This window comes from Panthera pardus, unplaced genomic scaffold (assembly GCF_024362965.1).
Source record: "Panthera pardus isolate Hobbes unplaced genomic scaffold, ASM2436296v1 HiC_scaffold_7, whole genome shotgun sequence".
Classification (NCBI taxonomy): domain Eukaryota; kingdom Metazoa; phylum Chordata; class Mammalia; order Carnivora; family Felidae; genus Panthera; species Panthera pardus.
The window spans coordinates 4,757,884-4,770,358 of record NW_026527002.1 but is presented as its reverse complement, the minus strand read 5'-3'; the positions used below and the strand labels follow the sequence as shown (position 1 = coordinate 4,770,358).

Genomic DNA, 12,475 nt, shown 5'->3' with positions numbered 1-12,475 from the left:
TCTCCTACAATGTAGAATATAAACTCTGTCTTTCAAAGGTCGGTTAAAGATACAAAGGCGGTTTCTCTGGTTAGCTCGCCGAGATGTATGATGATTTTAAATTTCATTTGGGAAAAAAAAGCATTTACACTCTATGTTCTGCCTCAGGACTGGATATAAAAGTATTTTCATGAAAGTTCAGTGGGTTAGAGTTTAAGAAAAGGAATGGTATTCATGTTGCTTATTATTATTATTATTATTATTTTCAAACTCTTGTTTGGGGAGAAATCTGAACCAGGGTGAGCATACAAGTAGAACACTAACAATGATAATGTGTACAGCAACCTTCAGAAAAGCAAACATCTTATATTGGCCACTGTGTTTTCATTAGTATCGGGGATTTTTTAGAAGGGTAATGATCGGTGAGAAGTTGTATCAATTTTTACTTTCAAGTATGTTTTGAAACCTATTCCTACTTAGCACTCCAAGTAGAATTGGATTCCCCTTCCTCTTTTTCCCCTTCTCATTCCAAATTTAGTGGTTGATTGTCGATAATAGCTATTGGTAGATTTTCCAAAAGGCCATTTAAGTTGGGCCATGAGGCAGAACAGACCAGGTGCAAACGACTTGGGCTCTTTGGCAACTATATTAATGCGCCAAGTCTCGGGAGCTCACACATACCACTCTCGTCCGTGTGAATTTAATAGGTTATCATGGTCGTGGAGCAAATCAAAGAAAATAAATTGTGCACAAAAACAACTTGGAAAACTGTTTTTTTTTTCTTAAGTGAAAAAGAAAAACTTTGCATGATGTAGACAGAAGGCCAGCAGTAGGTTGGGGCCAAATTTCCGATTCCTCCCAAAATAAAGTCAAAAAGAGGAAGAAAGAAAGAAGGTAGGATAACAGCTAATGCATTGTCTGCCAAGCATCACACGATAGTTATCTTATACATCTTAACATATTCTTTATTTTTTTACTTTTTTTTTAACATTTATTCATATTTTGAGAGACAGAGAGAGAGCACAAGCAGAGGAGGGGCAGAGAGGGGGGAGACACAGAATCCAAAGCAGGCTCCAGGCTCTGAGCCGTCAGCACAGAGCCCGACGCGGGGCGCGAACTCACGGACCGCGAGATCATGACCTGAGCCGAAGTGCGACGCTCAACCGACTGAGCCACCCAGGCGCCCCCACCTTAGCATATTCCTTAAAAATGTATTCTTAGGCAAAAACTCATTACATTTAAGGGGGAAAAAAAGAGCCCCACCAAAAGCAACTCGTTCTGTTTAGTTCTGCTTGAACGTGGCATGCTCCCCTTCCCTCCCCCACAACCACGCGGCCAGCACTCTGTTCCTGTGTTTTCCAGGTGTCCAACCCCGGGTTGCGATGGTTCCGGGCACGTGACTGGAAACTACGCTTCCCACAGAAGGTAAGATCGATTTCATTTCGGAAGTAGGGAAATCAGAACTCTGTGCAGTGGCCAGTGAGATCACGTGGTTTGGTTTTGTTCTCTGTCATGCACATAGTTTGTCCGGCTGCCCTCGTGCCAGGAAAGGCGGTGTCAAAATGACTCCTACAAAGGAAGAAAAAGAAGATCCTGAACTCAAGTGAGTGTGACCGTTGAGGTGGGGCACCGGGGCCAGAAGCCGCTTGTCGGTCAGATGGGCAGGACATTGGTTGGGAAGCAGCTGAGCGTCTGGGGAGAGGGGGTAGCCTATGAAATGCACGGACGCTTGAAGAAGCGGTCAGAGGGCTTCAAAGCTCAAGAAAATTGTCTTATTCCTAGCTATGTGTACACGGTTCTTTGATAATGCAAAACAACAATAATAATAAAAGAGGAAGTTGATACTTTTTCCAGAGTTTTAAATGGAAAGCAGCCTGGTGGAAGGGCCATAGCGTGATAAATATGGCGGCATTTCCCCCCAACACTTTAATTTTCATTAAGGCACAATTTTGTCTAAATTAAATTCCCTCTGCTGAGAAATATGCTACCAAGTCTTGGATAATATATGCAGCTACAGATGTAGAAGTTTGTAAATTTCTTGCTCTACAACATTTCTAAATGCGTTACTTCGACATTTAAGAAACCAGCGTCCCCATTCTACGGGCAGTGTCCCATACAATGTAGGCCAAAGTGGTTAACGTTCTATACACTTGGTCTTTTGTTTGGAGGCAGCCTAACACAGCGCTTACGTGATTGGCTCTAGACCTAAAACGTGTGGGTGTGAACATGACTCCACTTCTAGTAAAATGGGTGGCAAGTTACCTGAGCTCCAAAAGTTTTCCCCGCCTAAAAAACGGGATAATAACGCTCTCTGCCCGACGGGTGTATAGTGAAGATGACCTGAGATCATGCACGAACCTTCCTTAGCTTGGGCCTGCGGACCACTCTGACTGAGAATACAATGCTGTTTTGCTAGTTGGACTGGCATTTTCAGAGCTCCTTAATTTCACCACTCGCCATCTATTTGCTATGGAATCGCCGCTGCCTTCCCATCCACCTAGTTACAGTGCTTCCTGTAGAGTTTCCCCCTGGCTCCCTGCTGGTAACGTCTCTGCTGTGTCTCTCTAGATGTCCTGTGATAGGGTGTGACGGCCAAGGTCACATATCAGGTAAATACACGTCCCACCGCACAGCTTCTGGCTGTCCCCTGGCCGCCAAGAGACAGAAGGAGAATCCTGTCAATGGGGCCCCCCTCTCCTGGAAACTGAACAAACAAGAACTGCCACACTGTCCCTTGCCAGGCTGCAACGGGCTGGGCCATGTAAATAATGTTTTTGTCACCCACAGAAGGTAACGTTTGTTTTCTGTCTTTTGTTGTGTTGTTGTTGTGAGGGTGTGTCACCTCAATGGCTTTGGGTCTAGGTGGGGAATCCCTCTTTGGGGTCATCAGCCGTAGCCCTTCAGACGTTGTGACGAGTCTTGCCGGATCGATGTTTGATGACTTCGAGGAACGAAAAATGCTATTTTCTCTGTTTCTGAAACTTTACTCCGTAGTTTGCAAGGGCTGTAGAAATTGCATTTGGTTTTGGGGTTCTAAAATTTGCTTATGCTGCTATTTTTTAATGGTTTAGTCTTTTAATGGCCCGCTTCGATTTCAAGTGGTGATATTTACTCCGTTATGCGGCGTAATTGTAAACTTTCTCTTTACATATTTATGTCCCTCCCTCTCGTGAACTGGCTCGATTTCAGGCCAAATTGTAGTTATTTTGCTGCTGGGGAGATGTGACTCATCCCCAGCAGCCAGAAAGAGAATGACACAGTGACTACTAAGGATACCACAGGATGAAAGAGGTTTAGAAAACCCTTTATAGTTTCACAATGACTTAATTCCTTTATCACTGGGTGTCGTGGATTTCAATGGAGTCCTTTGTTGGGAACACTGATCTTCGTCCAGCTTTTTGGTTCACATTCTACCTAAAGAAAAGAGGCTAGAAGATTCACCACACACTTCTCTAATCAAGGAGGGCCCTTCTAGTCTTCTGGCCCCCTGTGCACGATGCGGATTTGACATCCAATGCAGCTTTAGTGAGCCCTGATGCTTTGCGTATGCAAATTGAGCAAAGCGGGGGCCTTCTAGATTTTGTTTGATTTTAAAGATACGTATCAATGGCATCAGAAAATTAAGCCTTCCAGGAATTGCTGTTTTAAGTGGACGTATAGCCATATCTGCTTATCGAGAAAACCTAAATTTTTGAAGTGGTTTTTTTTTCTGATTTTCAAATGCACGGTCATGTTCACAACAGCACACATTGTCCTGAGTTTGAGTCATTATTTCATATTCGGGAAGGACAGTCACAAATCAAGTGTGCCTTATGGCGTATTAACTGCCAAGTGGCGTTACTTTCTTATCGCGGACTCGGTAATATCCATGTTAACACCGATAATGAAATATTAACGCCGTCCTATGGGGGGCACATCCCTCGGTCAGCAACAACAGAATTATCTTTAAAAATCATGAAGTTTTAAATGATGACACCGAGGCTTGGTGAGGCTAGAGAGCAACAGGGGCTCTCACTAGAGGTGCAAGAAAATCGCTCGAGCCGATCCCTTCAGGAAGTCAGGCTGAGAAAAGAACAGATGAACATCCCCAGCCACCCAGACACCGAGCTGTTGGCTTATGCCTTGGAGAGTCTCCTGCACACGGGGGACCAGAGACATGTCAGAGAATGTCTATGGGAGCGTTGCCCTCCTAAGTCCAAACTGGGACCCACCCACATGCCCGCTGACAGTCAAGTGCATAAGTGAGCAGTGGCATCCACGGTGAAAAGGAAGTGAAGCCTCAGTGAATTTTAGAACACAGTGCTGAGTGGGAGAAAATGCTGAAGAATGTGCGTGGCGTGATTCTGTTTCCAAAAAGTTAAAAACAAGGAGCAGAATTGCATTTTAGAAAGCTAGGTCCTCATTCACCTGCAGGCAATGGTGATCTCTGGGGGCAGGAGAGGTGACTGTTGAGGGCACCGGGAGCTTCAAAGTCATTTTCGTGTTTGAAGGTAAAAGGTGTACACCTTGACGGTGTTCTTTAAACTACGAATATACATTGTATGTATCAATGCACATATTACGTGTTTCATAATAAGAAAAAGGAAATTATGAGTCAAAAAATATAAGCTTCAGTATTAATGCCAAGATAGAACTTTGTAGGAGAAAGAAAATAATTAAGTGTTTAAACAAATGAATAATTCAGATTTCACTGTTCTTTACTGGAGAGTTCTCTTGCTGTTTAAAGGGTTTAAGAGACTGAATTTACTTTGGCGTATTCTCTTTAAGGTGGAATGCTTCTCTTTACTCTAGATAGAATTTAATGAACTAACGTAATAAAATGCCTAGCTTATAGCCTGGCACATAATGGTGTTTAACCCAGACGATTTCCTTTCCCTTTCATAAAAATTATATTAACATCTGCATATACATACATATATATATATATATGCAGTAATTCATTAATAATTCATTAAAGTGAGAATGACTTATGCTAAAATAGCACGTTTTAACCTCTCATACACTTTTATATATTCTGTATTTTGACCCTCAAATCCCTGAGGTTTTTTGGTACTCTCTCTGCTCGCGGACAATAGCTAACATCTATTCAGGGCACGCTCTGTTCCAGTAGAGAGCACTGTTCTAAGTACCTTACGTGCTTTATTCCTTTAATCCTTTACAAAACCCTGTGAGCTACAGAGGTAGTGCAATTACCCTCCACTGACAGAAGAGGACAAGTGCAGGGAGGTTCAGGAATTGCCCTTTTGCAGGCGGTGTCGGGACAGCAGCGCCCCTGTCGTGACCCTCCTTGGTGTTCAGTGAATCTTTCTGTGTGCCAGCCTCACGCACACGGTTTGCCCCCAGCCGTTCTCTAAGGTAAATTCTGCCATTTTTTTCATGCTAACATTCCGCAAAACGGGAATAAGTACAAAATTTACCTTAGAGGATGGTCGAGAACAGTTTGGCCCATGCATTTACATCAGCATAGTATTTACAGACTATTTTAAAACCTTGCTTTAAGTCTTACATGACAAACTTCTACTTTGAAAAAAATAGCAGTCTGAGAAGACAAATGATTTTATATTAAAACACACACACACACACACACACACATACACACACACATACACACACACACGCGATGGATGTTTGTAGTTTCAGAACCAGAACTTCTATGACCTCATTTAGTGCTATGCCAGAACTTTGTAATTTGTTTGAGAGCTTTAATATACACAGTGATGTCCACGTAAATCGTGTCATCTGCTATTTGACTTTAACAAGGCAGATGAAGATATAGTTTAACATCGCGCTGATAAGTGGTAGACTTATAAACTGGGTCAAAACCATTGTGACCTGCCTTTTCTCCTGCCTTTGCAACTCGGAGCCCAGACCGTGATGGTGACACCCCAGCCAGCCTCCACCTACGCAGCAGGTGGAAACCCCGTGAAGGACGTGTTCATCCTCAAATGGGAAGACAACCGTTGATCGTATTTTCCTATCCCATTGTTTTACATTTAAGATTTGTTTCACCCCCTGGAAGATATAACTACGTTGGAAAATACAAAATATCAAGTGGTATTTTGAAATCGTATCCTCACTTTCATAACTTCCCGTACGCTTTAGTTCTAAGTCACACAGCTGCGGACGCGTCACCAACTCCCCTCACCACTGTTACAACTGGACGTGTGTTGCCCTGCGGTAGAAACAGAGCAGGTTGTTTAGAGGACAGGGCCAGAGAATGTTCCTGAGCTCTTAAAAGCCATCGCTGTTCCACTACAAGTGGACTTACAGGTCACTTTCAAAATCCACCTTACCAGCTAAATATTAATCTTGTTCATGACAGTTTTCTGAGAACACACTACGTGACATAAAATAAGACAGACTTGTGCTCACTTTGCAGAAAAAATAAAGATAATGAAGCTTATAGGCCACACTTTACAGTGAGAAGCTTACAAAATAAGGAAAACCCAGTTCACGGTTCTGTTTCTGCTTTTTCATTATTTTCTTTTCCGGTGCTAAATATTTCATAACGTTGCAAATTTTGGCAAACCACATGGCCTTCTTTTTATATGTAATATTATATACCTATTATTTTTATATTTCACATAATCTCCATATAGAATGACTTAGAAATCATTTAAAAATATGTTCATTTAGCAAACATTTATAAGGGGCTTTGCTTCAGAAATATTTTTTTTTCACTCTGCCAAGTGTCCTGATGTTCAGATCGAAAATGATTGTTTCATATACGAATTGTAACCAAATGTCTGTGGGGAAAAAATATTTGAAGTGGCTGATTTGTGACCATTTTTAATGGTGCTTAAAAATCCTGTCTCTAAAAATATAGCAAAGTTGCAACAGAATTAATGGTTGCTTAAAAGAACAAAACTGTCTCATCACGTACTATAAGACACAAGTTTTGTTCAACGTTGTCATGATCATTTTGGTGCAATTTAAATAAAACGGGTGACATTAAAGAAAGGAAGCATAGCGGAAGGGTGTAGCTATTAAGGAAAAAGGGTAAACCCCACTGCAGGAATAGACACTGCCCACAGGGAGCGCATCTGAATATATTTACAGTGCTTCCTTTTAGTCTCCTTTCGGAGTAGAGATTTTTTTAAATGACAGTTAACGTTTTAAAAGCTAGAGGATAAATTAGAAACAGTCCCATGCCCAAATGGTATGCGCTACACCTGTTTATTTTTATCATTTTGGGTGTGTATTAATTCAAGCCATTCTGTAAATATCAGACTACAGTATATAAGAAACAGGAGGAACTAGATTCTGCTGTATTATTCATGGAATTTTGACTAATTTGGAACAATTCTTATTTGTAGCACGTATGTACAGTCTTACATTTATGGAAAATAAAGGGACCACTACAAAAAAAGGCACTTATATGAATGCAGAATAGTAACTTTAACAAAATTAATTAAATGATAGTATCAGCAGTAGCTATTTGTGTTTTGATTTAAAGAACAAAAACACAAAGCACTATTACATTATTTGAGGGCCTTTGCTTTCATTTTCATAGATGTTACATGTTATTTCTACAAAGAGACTGCAGATTATAATGTAATTATTTGGCAGGCAAAGACAGTAAGTGGGAATACAAAATTTTAATTTTTGTAAGACGCAATGCATGTGAAAAGGGAGAAATAATATGTATTTCACACATTGGTATAATTTCCATGTTCACAGCTTATCTGGATGTCCTCTAAATGCACAAGCCATCAAAAAGGGCAAGGTCTCAGAAGAACTGATGACCATCAAACTCAAAGCGACAGGCGGTAAGAGCACAGAGCTGAAGGCCGCCGTCCCCACCAAGGTCTCAGCCGGCTCCCCAAAGTGTTCTCGTGCCAAAGGATTCTCTAAGTGGGAAGTGCGATTTTAATATACAAGAAGGAAGCTTTCCTTGAATTTGAACTAAAGCCATAACTTCGTCTAAAACACAATTTCTTGGGTTTTTTCCCTTCCTTCTTAGTAAGGATCTCCAACGGAAAATCAAGCAATGCTATTCAAGGGATTAGGAAACACTGGGTGAACTTTTGTTTCCCAGTGCTCAAAACGACAGCTTTTGCACTAGTGTGTGTATGTGTGTGTGTGTGTATGTGCACACGTGCGTGCGTTCCCGGTATAAGTCTTCTATTAAATTTCAAGAAATACAGTTTTTGGCATTTATCTTTGAATCCTCAAATTTTGTTCCGTACTCAGAATGATATTTTTATGATGAATCTGGATGATTTAAATTTATATCCAAATCTGTATCTGTATTTCCCTAGTGTCAACGCCTCATCAAAGTTAATAGATGCAGTTTCTGAGCTCTGTCTTTGGATCCTTCAATTTTCCTTTGATTCTTGAGCGCTTGCCCCAAGATTTCTCATCACTGTTATCTCAGGCACGTGTTGTTTCCTTAGAACATCATTCTAAAGCATCCGGAAACCATGGCAAAGCAATCGTGTTTGCGTTGGAGATTTATTTGATGGTGTCTTTGGCACATAACTGGAACGGGGCAACCGTTGTTACTTTACTTCTTCGAAAGCGTTGCTCTATCTTCTTAACTTGTGTGTTTTTAGAACGAAGATGCGCAATATCCAAAGGAGGGCAACACTTTTGAGCTTCCTACTTCCCTCTAAGGCTTTCATCTGCCATCAGATGCGTTATTTCAAGTGGCCCCTTGGGGACCTGCTCTTCCTCCCACAGCCACCGCTAAGAGGCGAAGGGGGTTGGGGGAGGAATAGACACGCTGGGGGTTAGGGGCTGCGCTCGCCATTCTGGCCCACATTTAGATGCTCAGCGGAAGTGTTTTCTCCAGGTGTCTTCCTTGTTCTTTAGAAATACTCCTCACTTCTCAGTGGCCTCTTAGCACATTCTCTGTGAAACTGGCACAGTTTAATATTTATTTATTCACGTGTCACCTTATTTCAAACAATATGTAAATGAAAGGGAGTGCGATGCTACATTAAAAAAAAAAAAGCTACTTAGAAAGTAATTAAAAAAAAAAAATGAGACAAAAGGAGATCAAAGATAAGGAAGCCAGGTGGGCCAAGCCTGAGGATCCCAGAAGGAACGTGTGAAGCAAGGCACTTTGCGGTGGGTCAGAAGGGATCTCGGATTTGACTTCCGGCTTTTCAGAAGCCAAAGCAAAAGGAGAATATAATCGCTATGACAATCACACCGTCAGTAAGTAAATTCGGAGCAAAGAGTTTCTCGGGAACTGAGTGCGTGAAGAGAACATTTCCCATGAATCTTCATTATAAGAACCCAGCAACACCTTGAGCAGTAAAGGTAACGGAAGTCACAGAAGTCTCAGGCTGCTCCTGATAAAGAAAGAACAAGACGCCCAGCTGTTGGCATTACAGCAACTTACAGCGAAGCCGTGCGGGGCACACGGCTCTGCTGGGCTGCCCAAACCCCCTGGTAGACGGTCACAGAACCCTGGGGGCAGCTGGACTGCACACACGTCCTTCGAAGGGTGCTTTATAAATTGAGCATCTTCAGCCGAACTTTCAAAGGACACGGAGCAGCAGCAAGATGGCTAGAAAACATTGACAAGTGTCTGATCTGCCTCTATTCCAAATGGGCCAGGACATTGGAAACGGCACAGCCTCACAATCTAAGGAGCCAGGGGCTGATGCTCATCGGAAGCCTGAGAACCCACAGTGACTTGTGTGTGAAGAAAACCCCACCTGGTTCAAGTCAGGGTCAGGGAGGACATAAGTTCATTTGAGGTCCTCTATAACAGTGGGGCATCGTCCCCTAGTCCCCTGGCCCCCTGCCTTGAAGCTTGGACACAGCCGTGGTTCCCTGGATGACTTACAAAGGGGGTGTAACCCAACACTCTCTAGGTCCTAAGAAGAAAGTCAAATTGCAGTAAACTCAAGAGTGCATATGACTGTCATCCTCCTGGTGGGCTATACGAAGTTAAACTGGGTACAGATCATTCAGGCAAATTGGTTAGTTGCAGGACACGTTGGGAGCATTTTACCGACAAACTAGTTAAAACATGGAAGCTCTACACCAAAAGCACTTACATTCACTTTAGAAGAATTGGTCTTTAGTTCTCTGCCCTTGCCATAATTAAATTGCCACCCTAATTTTTTAAACCATGACTAGTCCTTGATAGTAAAATTACAATGTCTGTACATGAACAAATGCTTGCCCTTCTATTCTTTGTGGGACAAGTAAAAGTTATGATGGTTGACCTACGTATACGTTCTTATACTTAGTAGACCTTTCTAGGTCTTTCCGTGTGGCAGAGTATCATGTTCTAAATATTGTTATACATCATTCTTTTCTGGATAGAGCTCTAACTACTTAAAGCCCCTTACAAGTTGAGTATGTCTGCTGTATACGCGTATATGCATCCCTTATAAATTTATACAGAATATAAAATATCGTTATAAATTATTTAATCCCTAGTTATGTATATTAGGCACAGATTTAACCCAAAGAAAGCATCTTCCTTTGCTTTTAAACAGGTACACCCTTTAAAGAAACAGGGCCACTGAATAGTTCAGCAGAATACTCCTTGGAAAGTTTATATGGCTTCCTTGGTTAACAATACATAGCTGGCCTACCCCAGGGCCCTGCTTCTACTCTACATTCTGTTGTGTGTGTATCTGTCAGAGAACATCAGTGCACACATTTTATGGATACTTTCAAAACAGATGAAGTATCTATGCTAAAGGTAGCATTATAATGGTTGAGAAAACATATTGTCGAACCGGAGAGCTTGTGTGCTGAATCCCAGCTCTACCGCTTCCTACTTAACCTCTTCATGCCCTGGTTTTCCCATCCTTAAAATGAGTAATAAGCGCACCTGCTTCACGGGATCCTTAAGAGGATCCAGTGAGTTCACACTGGCAAGTGCAGGTGTGAAGTTCATCTGCAGCCTCCCAGCTCCACTCAGTGGTGGAGGCTCTTAAGGACCGTAGGTACGGAGAGGAGGGGGGCAGACAAATAGACCAGTAGAAGTAAGTAAAGTCATGTATTCACGGGGAAAAAAATTACAAAAAGATTGGCTGAAATGCCTCCTCCCCCAAAATAAAATATCTCCCCCAATCCCAGAAGTCATAATGAAAACATTAGTTCATGTATTCATTAATTGCATGAGGATTTATGGAATTTATGGAATTATGGAGAATTTATGCTATTACCCTTTTGTGAGATCTCATCTCCAAATCATACCTTTCCCATAGGTGTCCAGGTACCTTTTGTTACGAGGCATCTTCTAAATGGCCCCATCGTGGTCAAGAGACGTGAGCGTTCTCACTCTTCATTGGATGCCAGGGGAACGCAATCCTAACTAGATCTCAGTACCGAGAATCGGAGCTGTCAGAGTCTTCTCGCAAGCATCCATGACTTAACAGCCAAAATTAAACCCTTGGTTTTCCCTCTGGGAGCTGCCATTCCACTAGCCTTCCTCATCCCAGGGATGCCACTAGTCGCCAGCTGCTTGAGCAGAAACAGATGGTCTTCCTCGAGGACTCCGTTCACTCATCCCCTTTCTTCCATCCGTCACAAGTGTTGCAAATCCTACCTGCAAGTTTTATTTGAGTGCACTTCTGTCAGCCCTGCTTCCACTGCCATGGGGCAAAGGACCATCCGACGAGCCAGGACCCCAGGGATAATCTCCTAACCAGTCTCCTGGTTTCTACCGGCTCCCTTTCACCGCATCCTCTACTCAGGACTGAGCTATGCTTTTGAAAAGCCAACCAGATCGCATCAACTCCCCTGCTTAAGACTCTTCACGGGTTTCCACTGCCCGAGAATAAGCCCAAGCTCTTTGTGAGGTGGCCTGCTTTCGTCACTCACTGTGTGTTCATTCACGGGGGCCTTCTCACAGTCCAGGGAGCAGACCTTCCCATTCATTGCCTTCCCACCCCAGGCCTCTGTGCCTTCTACTCCGTCCCCCGGGATGCTCATCCCACCCGGGTCCCAAGCTTTTCATGGGCCTGCCTTGTTTGTAGTAGTAAAGGCTCAGATTAAAAGAGCCTTCCCCAGTGAGGGTTCTCAAAGCACCGCCTGTGTTTCCTTCCCAGGTCTTCATCTTTTATCAGACTTAGGGTCTGCCTCACCAGATACTATGTAAGAAAATGCCATTTTCTGAAGTGGAATTTTATTCCACAGAGACAGAAAGGAAAAACCATTTGACAAAGAAATATAGCAATAGAAGTTTTCGTCTGCTGAAATCAGAAAAACGCCAAGTGCTTAGAGCCCTCGTAACATGTTTAATTGGGAATCTGCGCTTCCTGCTGTCATCCAAATCAAGTATTTCAGACCCAGTTGTCTGAAGAAGATCCTGTCTAGGGTAGCAACCAGTTGAGCTCGGTGCTCGGAATTCTCCAGGTGCAGCCAGCCAGTTCAGAATAAACCCTGAGTCCCGTATCCCGGATGTTACAGAACCATTAGTGTGGTCCTGGGGAATTGTGTATTTTTTCTTAGGAGCTGTGTCACACGGTTGACTCATATTCAAAACGATCGAGGTCCTCAACTGCCGGGATCTTAGCTGTCG

General features: G+C 42.7%; 1 protein-coding gene across 9 annotated transcripts in view; it reads left to right on the top strand.

The window, feature by feature from the left end:
• The window catches only part of ST18 (ST18 C2H2C-type zinc finger transcription factor), a 255,635-nt gene that overhangs the window by 234,905 nt on the left and 8,255 nt on the right, over window positions 1-12,475 (top strand). For all 9 annotated transcript variants that reach the window (XM_019428928.2, XM_019428929.2, XM_019428931.2 and 6 more), the window contains 4 exons: window positions 1,342-1,404; window positions 1,502-1,582; window positions 2,548-2,769; window positions 7,660-7,748. In XM_019428928.2, the coding sequence (XP_019284473.1) occupies window positions 1,342-1,404; window positions 1,502-1,582; window positions 2,548-2,769; window positions 7,660-7,748 (455 nt within the window). The remainder of the gene's footprint in view (window positions 1-1,341; window positions 1,405-1,501; window positions 1,583-2,547; window positions 2,770-7,659; window positions 7,749-12,475) is intronic.